At 53.2% G+C, this 17,500-nt stretch overlaps 1 protein-coding gene across 2 annotated transcripts in view; it reads right to left on the bottom strand.

Moving 5' to 3' along the window:
• LOC118793090 (solute carrier family 12 member 6-like) overlaps positions 1–14,118 on the bottom strand; it is a 20,413-nt gene extending 6,295 nt beyond the window's left edge. Inside the window, exons 1-14 of one of the 2 annotated variants that reach the window (XM_036551082.1) lie at positions 13,863–14,118; positions 11,795–12,567; positions 10,906–11,000; positions 9,933–10,061; positions 8,814–8,960; positions 7,815–7,869; positions 7,539–7,669; positions 6,970–7,211; positions 5,992–6,263; positions 4,651–4,815; positions 1,335–1,433; positions 951–1,008; positions 568–742; positions 8–126 (exon numbers count right to left, since the gene is read on the bottom strand). In XM_036551082.1, coding sequence (XP_036406975.1) covers positions 8–126; positions 568–742; positions 951–1,008; positions 1,335–1,433; positions 4,651–4,815; positions 5,992–6,263; positions 6,970–7,211; positions 7,539–7,669; positions 7,815–7,869; positions 8,814–8,960; positions 9,933–10,061; positions 10,906–11,000; positions 11,795–12,017 — 1,910 coding nt within the window. In that variant the 5' untranslated portion in view covers positions 12,018–12,567; positions 13,863–14,118. Of the gene's footprint in view, positions 1–7; positions 127–567; positions 743–950; positions 1,009–1,334; positions 1,434–4,650; positions 4,816–5,991; positions 6,264–6,969; positions 7,212–7,538; positions 7,670–7,814; positions 7,870–8,813; positions 8,961–9,932; positions 10,062–10,905; positions 11,001–11,794; positions 12,568–13,862 lie in introns of those variants that run through there. The other variant, XM_036551083.1, reaches the window with a different exon arrangement.
• Between the last annotated feature and the right edge of the window lie 3,382 nt (positions 14,119–17,500).

Raw genomic sequence — 17,500 nt, 5'->3', positions numbered from 1 at the left:
CACTCACATGGACAGGATTGGCGCCACCAGGTCCAGAGAGGCAATGAGGATTCCCAGCTCAGCGATCAGAGCTGTCAAAAGCAGAGCCCAGGTAGGTTCCCCATTTGCCTTACCTGCCCCAAACACCTGCAGCACAGAGAGAGAGAGAGACAGAGACAGAGCACAGCATTCACACACTGCTAACACCTGCAGCACAGAGAGAGAGAGAGACAGAGGGAGAGAGAGCGCAGCATTCACACACTGCTAACACCTGCAGCACAGAGAGAGAGAGAGAGAGAGAGAGGGAGAGAGAGAGGGAGAGAGAGAGAGAGAGAGTGCAGCATTCACACACTGCTAACACCTGCAGCACAGAGAGAGAGAGAGAGAGAGAGAGAGGGAGGGAGAGAGAGAGCGCAGCATTCACACACTGCTAACACCTGCAGCACAGAGAGAGAGAGAGAGAGAGAGAGAGGGAGAGAGAGAGAGCAAGAGAGAGCGCAGCATTCACACACATGGGAATGGGGCTGGAGGAGAGGGATGGAGAGAGGAGGCGTAGAGGAGGAACAGAGGAGCAGAGGAGATCCTGACCCTCAGAAAGGGGATGATGTTGTCCTTGGCAATGGCTTGCAGGAGCCGCGGGGCTCCTGTCAGCGACTGGAGACCTGCGCCGCACGTCGAAAAGAACGAGCCGAACACAATGACCCAGGGGGAGGGCCAAGACAGCGTGCCCACCACCAGGTTTCCCCGCACCGAGTCTCCAAACCTGAGGGGGCGCCACAGGACAAGCAGTCAGTAAAACAAGCAAACACTGCAGATGGGAAAAGTGGACATTGACAATGGAGCTTTCTCAAAGTTGCACACGCCAGTCTCTCTCTTTCCAACTCACTCACTCACACACACACACACACACACACACACACACACACACACACACACACACACACACACACACATACACACACAATACTTACTTGTCCCTCAGGACCACTCCCTCGATGCAGGCTCCAAACAGAACCACACTGCTCAGGTCTAGCTCCAGGGCTCAGGACAATAGTGGAACAGCACAATTACAACCAACTGTCATAAATACATGATGACAACATTCACTGTCCACTCCAAAATCAAAGAAATTACAGAGGAGCACACCTGGGGTGGTGAATAAATGAGCAACAGAGAGAGAGAGAGAGAGAGACCGACAGAGAGAGACAGAGACAAAGAGAGAGAGAAACAGAGAGAGAGAAACAGAGAGAGAGAGAGAGGGAGAGAGAGAGAGAGGGAGGGAGAAAGAGAGGGAGAGAGATACGAAAGGAAAAAGAGAGGAGTGGAGGGATGGAGAGACTGCCGGTGAAGGATACAGACGAGTGAGGTGGTGAGGATGGCCAGGATCGTGCCAATGGGGATGGAGCGTTGAGCGTCCTTCAGATCCCCTGAGCGGTTGGAGCCGGCCATGATACCTGAGAGAGAAACAGAGAGACCGAACAGTTACAGATAGCCATGATACCTGAGAGAGACAGGCCAGGCATGGAGTGAAACACACCTAGAGTCTGAGTCCAGCGCTGTGTGACACCTACAGAAGATGCCTACAGAATGTAAGCAGTGCAGTCCTGGAAGCATCTAAAAGAATTGGCCACACCTATCACTGTAAGGCTGTACGAGACCCAGGGTTGAGCCCAGTAAAGCCCCCAACACCGGCTGGATCTGAGGCTCACTTCACAAACCCCAATCAATATACGCACAACTTAGAGTGGATCCAAATGCAACATGGCTTTAATGATCGGGCCTGCAGCGATCGGGCCTGTAGTGATCAGGCTGTAGAGATCAGGCTGTAGTGATCAGGCTGTAGTGATCAGGCTGTAGAGATCAGGCTGTAGTGATCAGGCTGTAGTGATCAGGCTGCAGCGATCGGGCTGTAGCGATCGGGCTGTAGCGATCGGGCTGTAGCGATCGGGCTGTAGCGATCGGGCTGTAGTGATCGGGCCTGCAGCGATCGGGCTGTAGTGATATATATTATAATTTTACATTATGCTGCATGTGCAGGAAAAGCAGAGACTGCAGCTGCTGTTGCACATTCTGCGCAGCCGCGGTCTCTGCTCTCCATTCTGCGCAGCCGCGGTCTCTGCTCTCCACTCTGCGCAGCCGCGGTCTCTGCTCTCCACTCCGCGCAGCCGCGGTCTCTGCTCTCCACTCTGCGCAGCCGCGGTCTCTGCTCTCCATTTCCTCTGTACATTCTGCGCAGCCGCGGTCTCTGCTCTCCATTCTGCGCAGCCGCGGTCTCTGCTCTCCACTCTGCGCAGCCGCGGTCTCTGCTCTCCACTCCGCGCAGCCGCGGTCTCTGCTCTCCACTCCGCGCAGCCGCGGTCTCTGCTCTCCACTCTGCGCAGCCGCGGTCTCTGCTCTCCATTCTGCGCAGCCGCGGTCTCTGCTCTCCATTTCCTCTGTACATTCTGCGCAGCCGCGGTCTCTGCTCTCCACTCCGCGCAGCCGCGGTCTCTGCTCTCCACTCCGCGCAGCCGCGGTCACTGCTCTCCACTCCGCGCAGCCGCAGTCTCTGCTCTCCATTCTGCGCAGCCGCGGTCTCTGCTCTCCATTCTGCGCAGCCGCGGTCTCTGCTCTCCACTCTGCGCAGCCGCGGTCTCTGCTCTCCACTCCGCGCAGCCGCGGTCTCTGCTCTCCACTCCGCGTAGCCGCGGTCTCTGCTCTCCATTTCCTCTGTACATTCTGCGCAGCCGCGGTCTCTGCTCTCCACTCCGCGCAGCCGCGGTCTCTGCTCTCCATTTCCTCTGTACATTCTGCGCAGCCGCGGTCTCTGCTCTCCACTCCGCGCAGCCGCGGTCTCTGCTCTCCACTCCGCGCAGCCGCGGTCTCTGCTCTCCACTCCTCTCCACTCCGCGCAGCCGCGGTCTCTGCTCTCCACTCCGCGTAGCCGCGGTCTCTGCTCTCCACTCCGCGTAGCCGCGGTCTCTGCTCTCCACTCCTCTCCACTCCGCGCAGCCGCGGTCTCTGCTCTCCACTCTGCGCAGCCGCGGTCTCTGCTCTCCACTCCTCTCCACTCCGCGCAGCCGCGGTCTCTGCTCTCCACTCCGCGCAGCCGCGGTCTCTGCTCTCCACTCCGCGCAGCCGCGGTCTCTGCTCTCCACTCCGCGCAGCCGCGGTCTCTGCTCTCCACTCCGCGCAGCCGCGGTCTCTGCTCTCCACTCCGCGCAGCCGCGGTCTCTGCTCTCCACTCCGCGTAGCCGCGGTCTCTGCTCTCCACTCCGCGCAGCCGCGGTCTCTGCTCTCCACTCCGCGCAGCCGCGGTCTCTGCTCTCCACTCCGCGCAGCCGCGGTCTCTGCTCTCCACTCCGCGCAGCCGCGGTCTCTGCTCTCCACTCTGCGCAGCCGCGGTCTCTGCTCTCCATTCTGCGCAGCCGCGGTCTCTGCTCTCCATTTCCTCTGTACATTCTGCGCAGCCGCGGTCTCTGCTCTCCATTTCCTCTGTACATTCTGCGCAGCCGCGGTCTCTGCTCTCCACTCCGCGCAGCCGCGGTCTCTGCTCTCCACTCCGCGCAGCCGCGGTCTCTGCTCTCCACTCCGCGTAGCCGCGGTCTCTGCTCTCCACTCCTCTCCACTCCGCGCAGCCGCGGTCTCTCCTCTCCATTCTGCGCAGCCGCGGTCTCTGCTCTCCACTCCTCTCCACTCCGCGCAGCCGCGGTCTCTGCTCTCCACTCCGCGCAGCCGCGGTCTCTGCTCTCCACTCCTCTCCACTCCGCGCAGCCGCGGTCTCTGCTCTCCGCTCCTCTCCACTCCGCGCAGCCGCGGTCTCTGCTCTCCACTCCGCGCAGCCGCGGTCTCTGCTCTCCACTCCGCGCAGCCGCGGTCTCTGCTCTCCACTCCGCGCAGCCGCGGTCTCTGCTCTCCACTCCGCGCAGCCGCGGTCTCTGCTCTCCACTCCGCGCAGCCGCGGTCTCTGCTCTCCACTCCGCGTAGCCGCGGTCTCTGCTCTCCACTCCGCGCAGCCGCGGTCTCTGCTCTCCACTCCGCGCAGCCGCGGTCTCTGCTCTCCATTTCCTCTGTACATTCTGCGCAGCCGCGGTCTCTGCTCTCCACTCCGCGCAGCCGCGGTCTCTGCTCTCCACTCTGCGCAGCCGCGGTCTCTGCTCTCCACTCCGCGTAGCCGCGGTCTCTGCTCTCCACTCTGCGCAGCCGCGGTCTCTGCTCTCCACTCCGCGCAGCCGCGGTCTCTGCTCTCCACTCCGCGTAGCCGCGGTCTCTGCTCTCCATTCTGCGCAGCCGCGGTCTCTGCTCTCCATTTCCTCTGTACATTCTGCGCAGCCGCAGTAAGAAGTCCCTGACTGGCTCAGCGCAGCTCCTAACACACCCTGAGGGACGGCACACCCTTCCTGTTTCCTGTTTACATTCACATAAACGCCCTCTCTGCTGTGTTTCAACAGTAAATAAAAGTGTTCACAAATCAACACAAAACTAACAGCTTAGTTTACAGTAAACAATCCTAAAACAAATTTAGTTTAGGAAGACAGAGGAACTGTTTCAGGGAGCCTGTTTACTATGCTTGCCACAGCATCTCATCGTTAACCTGGCATTAATGCACATCAGTATTTAACTGCACTGACCTTACACACTCCACTCCACAAGACTGACACCACTGAAACGTCAGGATGGAGAAGCAGCTACCTGTGACAGAGGGGAAGAAGATTCCCACCAACAGCGTGAAGGAGGTGGTGATGTCAGCAAAGACATACGGCAGCCGGTTAGATGGCGGGTGAGGGATGTTCGGGGAGGGGAGGGACTTCTTCTCAAGCACGTCCCCCTTGCTGAGGTAAGAACTCCAAATGTTTTCTAGAGAGAGACAGAGACATAGCTCTTTACTCAGCAGCTGTTAATAAAAACAGCATCAGTGAAACTGAAAAAGTGAAGAGAAAGAAACAAAGTCCACACAGGAACCCAATCTCACGCGAACACAGAGGGAAACGCAACACGTTTCACCAAAAAATCACACATTTGCCCATGTGTGTAAAAAATTGACTTTGTGTGACAGGGGTCAAGAAACAGCAGTCACACAGACACGTTCTCTTGCATAACACTCACAAACACACACATATTCTCTCACACATCATACACACACACATTCTCTTGCATAATAAAGGGGGGGTCAAACTCTACCTCATCACGTACACAACGCTGTAACTTCAGCACATATCCCAGAATGCATCTCTTCAGTGTGGCTTACACATGTGAGCCCTGAGCTTTTTCCTCTTTTGTCACGAGACGTCGCGCCTATGAGGAAGTGGAACCTGGCCTCACGTGTCACGGTCTGGCACCCTGGCTCACCGCGGCGTGATGTCACCGCGGTCATCAGTCATCAAACACTGGGTTACAAGTGATTCTCATCCATTTTAACCGGACAGACATGAATCTGTGGCTACATTTCACTGCTCAAATCAATCTTTATCATTTGTTAATATTTATCTGGTTATGAAGCTAGAAAAACAAAATATTAGATACGAATTATTGTATGCGTTTTTGCATTCAAGCCAGATTTACATGACTGCCCTTTGCACCAATGAGTAGCTAGGCCACGGTCTTCAGTTATAAATATTTAACATTTAAACTGTTACACTGCAAAGCTCGAGGATGGACAGCATCGGAGTAGGTTAATGTTTTGTTCCCTTTGAAGAGGGGATTTTTCCACATCCACGCGACACCCTGCAGACTGATGTAGTGTCCTGCTCGCAGTTCCGTTTCACACAGACGAAATGCCAGTGTGGGAGAGTCAGATGAGTGTTTCGCTGTGTCAGATGAGTCAGATGAGTGTTTCGCTGTGTCACCACTGCCACCTTTATGCCCCCCCACACCATTTCCCCCTCTGCTACCAGTTCCATCTCTCTTTCCCTTTCTTTTTCTGTCATGACCCACAGCTCTGGAGTGATGACAGCAGAAAGTGTCCCAAACGCCCCCCCCCAACCCCGCCCCCATACCCTTGATGACCATGCCCCCCGACCCCGCCCCTCGTACCTGCGATGACGCCGCTGGCCAGCCCTGGGATGCCCGGGATCTCCGACACGTTGCTGAGGCTGAAGTACGGGTCGCAGGAGGCGTTGACCTGCGACCCACTGCAGAAGTGTTCCCACAGCCGGGTGGGGCTCTCCACCGTCACGGGCGAGGCCGTTTCGTTCAGTGTCAGATTGGCCGGCTCCTGTGCTCTCTCTCTCTGCAGCACAGTCTTAGCGCAGTGACCGCCGGCCACCGCGTGCCCCGACAGAGCACGATTACCAAGCATGCAAACCCTGTAGGGAGAGAGGACAACATTCACGGAGTCAGTTTCTATGCCAAACAGCCCCTTTACACTGTAGAGCTGGAACCAGGCTGGCTAATTATACCCCTTTCCCACTGTAGAGCTGGAGCCAGGCTGGCTCATTATACCCCTTTCCCACTGTAGAGCTGGAACCAGGCTGGCTCATTATACCCCTTTCCCGCTGTAGAGCTGGAACCAGGCTGGCTCATTATACCCCTTTCCCACTGTAGAGCTGGAACCAGGCTGGCTCATTATACCCCTTTCCCACTGTAGAGCTGGAACCAGGCTGGCTCATTACACCCCTTTCCCACTGTAGAGCTGGAACCAGGCTGGCTCATTATACCCCTTTCCCGCTGTAGAGCTGGAACCAGGCTGCCTCATTATACCCCTTTCCCACTGTAGAGCTGGAGCCAGGCTGGCTCATTATACCCCTTTCCCACTGGAGCTGGGCTCTAACAGACTGCCTGACAGCTCCACTCCCTCGGCCCTGTTCGTCGCCAACTCCACCTACAGGCTGTGTGGTCCAGTCTGTTTTCACTCCACCCACAGCTGGCTCGCATAGGTCAGGCGAGCCGTCTAAGCTGACAGGGGTCAGCACCACCAACACTGAACCATCCAGCCCGGCTCCACCTCCACAGCGGCATCAGTCTGCCTGAGTGCCATCCAATCAGTGCGTGGCGTGTGGTCGTGTGACTCACGGAAAGGCAGGCGGCTTGAAGGCGGAGACCAGCGCGCCGGTGTAGATGGACAGGATCGACACGATGACGCAGGCCAGGAAGATGGACGCCAGCTTGTTGACGTACTTGACGCCCACGAAGACGAGGACTGACATAAGCAGCAGACAGATGGAGCCGTATATGCGCATGTTGTTCAGCATGGCCGGCCCCTCCCCGTCCACATCCCGCGCCTGGAAGATGGCGGCTGCCGGGGCAATGTACATCTGGAGAGACACACACACACACACACACACACACACACACACAGACACAGACACACACACACACACAGACACACACACAGACACACACACACACACACACAGACACACACACACAGACACACACACACACAGCTTTATGCTTTACACGCTCTCCACTGCATCAAGTCATCTGACACATTGATCAAGTTTACTAATACTCATACACTAACACAGTACCACAAGGCACATTACTGCGCACACACAGACACACAGAGCAACAGAAAAATTGGATTGTAAAGATGATGATGATGATGATGATGATGATGGGTGTGATGAAGGCTTGCCCACCAGCAGAATCTCGATGGCCCCCAGGATGTACATGGCGGCAGCAAAGGTGGTTCCCAAGTAGAAACAGAGCCCCACGGCCCCCCCAAACTCAGGCCCCAACGAGCGGGAGATCAGGAAGTACGACCCCCCCGCTGGAGACGCGGGCCGAGGGACGGAGTGAGAGAGAGACAGAGAGATGCGTTAGTGTCATTACATGAAAACTAGAGAAGAGAGATGGAGTTCCAATTAACACATACAGACGGACTGTATGCTACAGGAGAGAGCAGAGTGGCTCACCTGGCACCACTCCATTGGTAGCAATGGCACTCATGGAAATAGCAGTCAGCATAGTCTGTGGAGACAGCGGATTTATGTCACTAACAGTATACAGTATACAGTAGTGTGAGTGAGTGTGTATGTATGTGTAGTGAGTGTGTGTGTGTGTGTGTGTGTGTGTGTGTGTGTAGCGTGTGTGTAGCGTGTGTGTGTGTGTGTGTGTGTATGTGTGTGTGTGTGTGTGTAGTGTGTATGTGCAGCATGTGCAGTGTGTGTGTGAGTGTGTGCGCGTGTGCGCGCGTGTAGGTGTGCAGTGTGTATGTGCAGCGTGTGTGTGTGTGTGTGTGTGTGTGTGTGTGTATGTGTGTGTGTGTGTGTGTGTGTGTGTGTATGTGCAGCGTGTGTGTGTGTGTGTGTGCAGTGTGTGCAGCGTGCGTGTGTGTGTGTGTAGCGTGTGCAGCGTGCGTGTGTGTGTGTGTAGTGTGTGCAGCGTGCGTGTGTGTGTGTGTAGTGTGTGCAGCGTGCGTGTGTGTGTGTGTAGTGTGTGCAGCGTGCGTGTGTGTGTGTGTAGTGTGTGCAGCGTGCGTGTGTGTGTGTGTGTGTGTGCAGTGTGTGTGTGTGTAGTGTGTGCAGCGTGTGTGTGTGTGTGCAGCGTGTGTGTGCAGCGTGTGTGTGTGTAGTGTGTGCAGCGTGTGTGTGTGTGTGCAGCGTGTGTGTGTGTGTAGTGTGTGCAGCGTGCGTGTGTGTGTGTGTGTGTGCAGTGTGTGTGTGTGTAGTGTGTGCAGCGTGTGTGTGTGTGTGCAGCGTGTGTGTGTGTGAGCAGTGTGTGCAGTGTGTGTGTGTGTGTGTGTGTGTGTGTGTGTGTAGCGTGTGTGTGTGTGTGCAGCGTGTGTGTGCAGCGTGTGTGTGCAGCGTGTGTGTGTGTGTGTGCAGTGTGTGCAGCGTGTATGTGTGTGTGTGCAGTGTGTGTGTGTGTGTGTGTGTGTGTGTGTGTGTGTGTGTGTGCAGGGCGACACTCACGCAGCAGCAGCAGACGAATACGATACACAGCGCCTGCAGGATTCCCGCTGTCCCCACCACCCAGGTGAGGCGCAGAAACAGAATCACCCCAAAGATGTTCTGCAGGCACGGCAGGTACACGCCCATGAAGGTCCCCATCTGCGGAGACTGACACACGCAAACAAATCCCAGCACATCTGAGTCACACCGAGTCTGAGTCACACAGGAATCACAGCCACACCCAGTCTGAGTCACACAGGAATCACAGCCACACCCAGTCTGAGTCACACAGGAATCACATCCACACCCAGTCTGAGTCACACAGGAATCACATCCACACCCAGTCTGAGTCACACAGGAATCACAGCCACACCCAGTCTGAGTCACACAGGAATCACAGTCACACCCAGTCTGAGTCACACAGGAATCACAGCCGCACAGGAATCACAGCCACACCCAGTCTGAGTCACACAGGAATCACAGCCACACCCAGTCTGAGTCACACAGGAATCACAGCCACACCCAGTCTGAGCCACACAGGAATCACAGCCACACCCAGTCTGAGCCACACCGAGTCTGAGTCACACAGGAATCACAGCCACACCCAGTCTGAGCCACACCCAGTCTGAGTCACACAGGAATCACAGTCACACAGGAATCACATCCACACCGAGTCTGAGTCACACAGGAATCACAGCCACACCCAGTCTGAGTCACACAGGAATCACAGCCACACCCAGTCTGAGCCACACAGGAATCACAGCCACACCCAGTCTGAGTCACACAGGAATCACAGCCACACCCAGTCTGAGCCACACAGGAATCACAGTCACACAGGAATCACAGCCACACCCAGTCTGAGTCACACAGGAATCACAGCCACACCCAGTCTGAGCCACACAGGAATCAGTCACACAGGCATCACAGCCACACCGAGTCTGAGTCACACAGGAATCACAGCCACACCGAGTCTGAGTCACACAGGAATCACAGCCACACCCAGTCTGAGTCACACAGGAATCACAGTCACACAGGAATCACAGTCACACCGAGTCTGAGTCACACAGGAATCAGTCACACATGACTCAGAGCCACACAGAATCAGAGTCTCAGAGTCAGAGCTGGGACAGCTGGCTGCACCTTGCTGGATTTCCTCTTTTCTCCGATGCTCTCGGCCTCCTCATGCTCCTTGGCTCCCTGCGTCAGGTTGGTGTAGTTAGCCAGGCGACTAAGAAGAGAGGACACCTTGGGCCGGGTGTCCATTTCCTCCTGAGGGAGGGAGAGAGGGAGGAAAACAGAGGCCAGTGTGAATCTACTGAAAGAAAATGAATTATACCGTTATCTTCCTCACTTTATTTTATTTAACCGCACACTTGGTTTGGCAATTTGCTTTTACAATATACACTGATGCATATTAAGCATCCCGAGAGAGAGGGAGAAGGAGAGAGGGAAGGAGGGAGGAAGGGATGTGAGTGTGTGAGGTGAGTGTGTGAGGTGAGTGTGTGAGTGTGTGAGGTGAGTGTGTGAGGTGAGGTGAGTGTGTGAGGTGAGTGTGTGAGGTGAGTGTGTGAGTTGAGGTGAGTGTGTGAGATGAGCGTGTGAGTGTGTGAGGTGAGTGTGTGAGGTGAGGTGAGTGTGTGAGGTGAGCGTGTGAGTGTGTGAGGTGAGGTGAGTGTGTGAGGTGAGGTGAGTGTGTGAGGTGAGGTGAGTGTGTGGGGTGAGTGTGTGAGGTGAGGTGAGTGTGTGAGGTGAGGTGAGTGTGTGAGGTGAGTGTGTGAGGTGAGGTGAGTGTGTGAGTTGAGTGTGTGAGGTGAGTGTGTGAGGTGAGGTGAGTGTGTGAGGTGAGTGTGTGAGTTGAGTTGAGTTGAGTGTGTGAGGTGAGTGTGTGAGGTGAGGTGAGTGTGTGAGGTGAGTGTGTGAGGTGAGGTGAGTGTGTGAGTTGAGGTGAGTGTGTGAGGTGAGGTGAGTGTGTGAGGTGAGGTGAGTGTGTGAGTTGAGTTGAGTGTGTGAGGTGAGGTGAGTGTGTGAGGTGAGGTGAGTGTGTGAGGTGAGTGTGTGAGGTGAGGTGAGTGCAGTCAGGGCAGGAGGCGCAGGGATATCAAGGCGCACTGACCTCAAACAGAGCCAGGTTGCGGTCATAGAAGTCATCATCATCCACTCCGTGAGAGTTATTAATGTACACGCTGGACACCTTGGCATGGCCATCTCCTGCACAAGGGAAACACAGAGCACACCTTACACACTGCTCACTCCTGACACACCCTCTGAGAGGGAGCGAGAGAGACGAGACAGGTCTAATGGACACACTCAGAAGATTAGAACAAACCATCCAATCAAAACACATCACTGGGCTGGCAGCTCTGTACCCACAGGCCTACTGACTGTGTGAAGACACACACTCTTACACCACACTCTCCTACACACACACAAGCTGCGGAATCTGAAGGGCACACATGCACGCAGTCACACACACACCGACCTCCATATTGCATCAGCTGAAACTCGCTGCTCCTCAGAATGTTAAAATGACTTTATCCTGACGCTCCTGGCTGCTGCCAGGGTGCTACCCGAGGCCGTCCTACCCCAACATCCCGCCTGCTCTCCTGGGCATGTGCTCACACGCATCTGAGAGAGAGGAGTGTGTGTGTGTGTGTGTGTGTGACAGTAAGTGTGTATGCGAGAGAGTGTGAATCTGTGAGAGTGAGCGTGTGTGTGTGTGTGTGTGCGTGCGTGACAGAAAGTGTGTATCTTTTTCCACAGGCGTTTGAATCTATAGCCACAGATGACAGACAGCGCTGACCCCCATCTACATCCGGGACACCCCCCCGCCCCTCAGGGCCTCTGTTAAAAATACATCATTAACTAATCCCTCAGTCCCAGACCCATTAAAACTCAGAAACCGAAATGAGAGTGTCACCATGGGGCGCTGTGGAAACAGTGAAATAATGCTCCGTGCCAGCCAATGGAATTGGCCAAAACGTGGCCACGCCCCCGGCTCGCACCTTGCTCAGCGTTGCTGCGGTCAGGGGTGTCAGCCCCGGTGGTCCCGGCGGAGGTGGTGACGGCCCCGGACGCCTCGCTGATCGGCTCGCTGCGACTCACGCTCTCCCGCGACCCAAAGCGCACTCGGCCACTCGACTTGGAGCTGACGTCTGGCGACGTGTCTGACAGGCCCGGCACGTCCTCGGCTTTGGTGGGCGTCACGGTGAAGCGGACCGACGCCATCGTCCTGGCGGTGCTGCTGCGCTCCGTCAGGTTCTGATGCTCTTTCTCTCAGCAGCTCTCCAGCTGGGGATTAGCTAGTAGAGGGGGGGTAGCTAAACCCAAATTCAAAGTTCCCCATCGAAATATGTGTTTTTTAAAGATTCAGCTATTTCACAGATTCCACACTGAATGCACTCTGACCTTTAGTAAGTCTGTGTGTTCTATAACTTTAGTATGCCTTTGTCTCAAATATAAATAATATATTTTTTAAACTGTATGCCCCTTCTGAAATTTAGATCTTTAATTAAACAGGTCTAACTCTGATTTTGATGCAAATACCTCAGTTACAAAAGTATGACCACTGGGTCATTAAACATATTTTACAGCTTACTTGCTAGTACTCTAGTTATTGCTTACATTTGGAAGTAACTGCAGTTTAAAATTTCAGAAATACTGCCAGTTACAAGCTAACTTCACCTATACTGACATGTGACCTATTTTGGCAAAATCTGTTTTTTCCAATCTTTCAAGAAATTATCCAACCTTCTGTTGCACAAAGGTGTGCTAGTGTCTCCGTGTGTGAAAGAGAGAAAGAGAAAGGGAGAGAAAAACCATTATATATTTGTCAGGGCAATTTCATAAGTCAGTATAATATTTAAAAGAACATTTTCTGCTATAATCAAGACATCCCAAACACAATCGCATATTACACAAATTATTTATATCTAAACCTGTCAAAGATAGCTTGGTTGTTGAATGAATAGGATTTTACACTCCTGTGTGCAGTAAGACTGAAAGTAACGTTACTGTATTCAGAGAACAGTGAGCTTCCTTTCTTCTGTAAGGAGGGGCGCCGGAAAACGTTGCTGTTAGTAATGAAAGCGATATAAACACATCGCAGGTCTGGACTGTGCGGCACACACAGGTATCCAGGTGAGTGCGCAGCCGAGCAGCGCAGTTTGGACCCGGTACCTGCATGCGAGGCGGAATTTAATTACCACACAGAAGCGGTTCCAGCCAGTTTAAAGCTGCCAGTAATATGGCGAAACGCGGAGGCGATGCAGTCAGCGCTGCGGAGCTGGCGCACGGAGCAGAGGGAAAGTACGCATTCAGGCTCCCTTCTCCTGCGCGTCTTACGCGGCTACCTGCTAATGCACAGCGGGAAGGGGTGTGTCTGCGACGCATTCACCCCGGTACAGGGCTCCATCGGTGACGAAGGATAATACGAAGCAAATTCAGCAAGACACGGCGAAAAGAGCTTACTGTTCGGCAAACAGGCTGACTGGCTTGATAAATTGTTGATAAGTACCTAGTCAGCCAGAGATTGATGGCTGGCTGTACCATGGACTATTTAACGACTGTCATTCAGGCGAAAGAAGAAACGTGGTAGCCCGCCAGCTAGGTGGCTGGATTTCTCAAACCTTTATCCATTAGACGCGTAGATATTCCTGCCGGTATCTGCGCCTTATGATTAAGCCAATTAGCCAGCTAGCTAATGCACCAGCCCGAGCCGGTCACCCACTTACACACACTCAACCATGAGAACAATTCCAACGCCTGTGCGCTGCGCTCCCAGCAAACATCTTCAAAATGACAAGTGATTATGCAACACACAGGATAAAGCGGATATTATGATCAGGCAGCTACAGTCAAGTTCTAGCGTTTCATTTACAATCAGAAACGACGCTAATATTGTACTCCTACAACGCCTTCTCAAAATTGATCCTTGTGAAAACACAGCTAGCCAGCTACACACGTTGGCAGATCTGGTTAGCACGGTTAACATGCATAGCAAACGCGTTTGCGTTCTTTGCCATTTCTAAACCAATACATTTACGGCTACTTTTCTAGCAAGGAGTTACTTACAATTAGTGATTAAAGTGCTTCCCGTAGATGGTATATTGATTCCAGTTTCTGTCCGCGTCCCCTAAGTCTGTGATTGTTTAATTAAATTGTGTCAGCATAGATGGCAGATTCTTACTGTACCTCCACCTCTCATACTTTGTCTGGGAAGACAGCTGCGTGCGCGCTCCCGTTCCGCAGTACTAGAGATAATTTATAAATACCAAGATGACGTACCCTTTATTCCTTCCTACTTCGTTCAAGTAATTCCTGTCTTAACTTAAGATAGTGAAATAAGAAGTTCCGGTTATGTTACATTGACTTTGCGATAACGGATGAGGATGTTGAAAGCATATCTTGTTACAACAGATGAAGAATCATTCATTCTTCTTTCTCTTTCCTTAACCTCTCGCCCACGCATGCGGCCTGAGCACTTTTTTTCCACGGGTAATGTAGTTCCAACAATTCACGATAACTTTACTACAAACAAACACACTTAGCATATGATTTTCAAACATAACACGAGATTATTTCATGAAGAGAGTATACAGAATATATAATTGTTCACCCACGCAGGAAAAGAGCGTCAGAAACACAACACCGGTCTCCTCAACACCAATGCTAGGTCTCTAAACAATGGCCCGGTCAGCCCTGTTTCTCACCCTTTGCCTCCGAAGGAGGGGGTACGGTCACAGCAGCGAGCTACACATCAGTGCACATGTCGAGGTAGAAACGTTGGTTGTAGTATAGGTGTGTGTGAGAGACACAGACAGAAATCCCGCAGTGTGCATCTCATACACACTAACTGAATGGACACTACAGTGCGTTAACGCTGCAGAGACAGAGGGGGTTATTTACAGTGACTGAACGCTGCAGTATGCTTCTGCAGTTCAGTTCAGCCAGCTAGCTAACGTTGGAGAAAAATGTGTTTACTGATGTTCCGTTAATGTGCAAGAATACTAGATGATCCCGAACACGAAAGTGTGTTAGTCACCCACACAGCGCGCTAGGTCAACGCCATTAGTGACATGGCTGTCGTTTAACAGCCATGTGTCTCACACTAATACACCTGGAATGCAGGGTTATCGCAGAGATAAACGATAAAACCCCTGTTACTGTTCCTACTGTTACCAGGACGCGACCTTTACGATGACTAACGAATGGAGTATGAACACTCTTCCTTATCCTTGCGACGAGAGAATTCGCGTTAAATTCAATCTTAATTATCTGGCCAGTAGTGGTAGTCTCAATCTCTATGTGCTTTAGGAATCCCATTAACACGGTTAAACTACCCCACTTTCAACCTCCGTCCGCTCAATGTCTGCGTCATCTGAGCGCAATACCCCTATGAACACGTGCAGGTTCCCACACACACCGGATATCCGGTTAGCAAAGGTTTCTTTCGCGCAGAGGTTTTCGGGAAATTGTGTTTTTGGTCGCTTTCCCTTTCACCACTTTTCATTCTCCACCGCCATCTGTCGTTAAAGCACAGGACCAGTCGGTCGAAAATGAGTAGGGATGGCAACATCACCCATACATATACTAGGTAAATATTGTTTAATTATAGCTACTTAGCAACTAATATAACGCAAAGGATCTGTTCAGCGATCATCGTCCCCTTCGTCTCCTATTCGAATTTTTGAATGTAAACAGTTGTTTTTGTTTCTCTTTGAAATGAAACAGACTGAATCAGTAGACACAGAGCTAGCAAGTTATTTTCCCGAAACTGCTGAAATTTCTGAGGTAGGTATGGTCGCTGTCGCCGCTGCCATTACTACGGAGGTTAATGTTTCGCCACTAAAGTTACAGTTTATAAATACATATACTACTAGCTAAGAAGAAGAAATCCAATCTCGCAATAACTGTATACCAAGTGGTTGCAGTTATCAGGACTAAATGTACAGATTGGGAATTTTCTCACGGATAATGTGTATGTTCTGAATTGGTCTCTTTTCTCAGGTGCACAAACCACATGGCCCATCACTGAGCCTTATGTCCCTGTTCGTGCCCATCCTTGGACAGCCCTCTCTCTCATTGGAGGAGACAGTGGGGGAAGGATCCGGCTCTCAGTCCACTCTGCATTCCGCACCACCTGTCTCAACAGGTCCTACTCTTCCTCCTGCTCCTCCTCCTCCTCGACACTCCCTCACCGGACAGGCTTACTCCAGTATGACCCTTTCCCCCTGCCCTGCTGGCCCCGCCCCTCTCTCTGGGCCGGGCTGTGACTCCACGCTGGCGCAGGGCCTGGGGGCGGAGTTGGTGCATCAATCGTTTGTGGAAGCATCTCTATCAGGATCCTCAGCAGAGTTGTTACGACCGGCGTCAGAGCCGCCTTTGTCAGCGGGGTTCGTTTCAGAACCAGGATTCCGGTCAGAACCGGGCCCAATTCTGGGGTCTGCACCTCAGGCAGAATTACACAAAGACTTTGGCCCGGAATTCTTTCGTTGCTCAGAGTCAAGCCTGATGCAAACCCAGGCACTGCCTGCATGCTCTGCTCAGCCTTTCTGTTACTGCCCCATCGCCCTCCCCCGCCGGCCACTCCCCCCAGCCCCTTTCCCCCCCCTGCTGCTCCCACAGCCCCGGTCTCCCTGCCCTCGTCCCGCCCCTCAGCTCGGCCCACAGCGCCCCATCGTATTCCCCAGGGCCCCCGTCTCATACCGCCCCCTCCTCAGCCACCAGCTGTGCCCCCCCTGCCCCAGCCCCCTGCTGCCCCGCCCGGGGCGGGGCTTCTCTCAGGGCCCCTGCAGCAGGTTAGCAGGGTGGGGGGGCTGTGGGGGTGTGGCTCCGCAGATTTACCCCTCACCCCCCCACAGAGGCACACTGGCTCGCCTGTCCGTGTGAGTCTTGCAAACTTAGACACCGACTTACAAAGCTTACAATTCTTACATGTTATTCATTTATACAGCTGGGTATTTACTGAGGCAATTGTGGGTTAAGTACCTTGCCCAAGGATACAGCAGCAGCACCCCAGTGAGAATCGAATGAGCAACCATTCAGTTACAAGCTTTGCTGTTTACCACTACACCACACTGCTGCTGTTAAGTGCGGAGCCAAATAAGAAAGTAAAACAGAAGGCTTTTTCTGTCTGCATTGCTTATCCTGATCTGTAGTCACGTGTGGTTTCCTCTCTTCTCCCCCCAGCTCATCGCCCCGCCCCCTCTGTGTCCCCGCCCCCTTGCTGTCAGAGGGAGTGAGTGCTGGAGAAACGGAGTACAGGACTCCTAACCGAGAGCATCACCACAGGACTCACAGGTGAGTCAGGCACTCAGAGAGGCAGGCCTGAGAGAGAGGTCCCCCTTTTCATGCCAACGGTCAGACTGTGTGAGTGCCATCAGCTCCAGCTGGGAGTGTGAATCATTAATAATTATGATGTGAATGAATGTTTGGGGTGTAATGGATCATATCTTACATGCTTATATGCAGCTGACACTGAAAAAAGGTTGTGATCACAGGCTTAGCTGTGCAACTGGGTAACTTTGCCTGTCTGACTGTTGTGTCTGTCTACCTGACTTCAGAGTCATGAAGTCTGAGCAGGTAGAGCTGAAAGGGTCAGATACCAGGGAGAGGTCGAAGGTCAGGGAGAGGTCAATGGTTAGACAAAAGGCCACACCAAGCAAGACTGGGAGTCATGGTCAGCCTGAATTTAAAGGTGAGCTGCAACA

Source organism: Megalops cyprinoides, chromosome 18, assembly GCF_013368585.1.
Source record: "Megalops cyprinoides isolate fMegCyp1 chromosome 18, fMegCyp1.pri, whole genome shotgun sequence".
Taxonomy (NCBI): Eukaryota; Metazoa; Chordata; class Actinopteri; order Elopiformes; family Megalopidae; genus Megalops; species Megalops cyprinoides.
The sequence above is the reverse complement of the archived record's forward strand: the minus strand, read 5'-3'. Positions and strand labels throughout refer to the sequence as shown.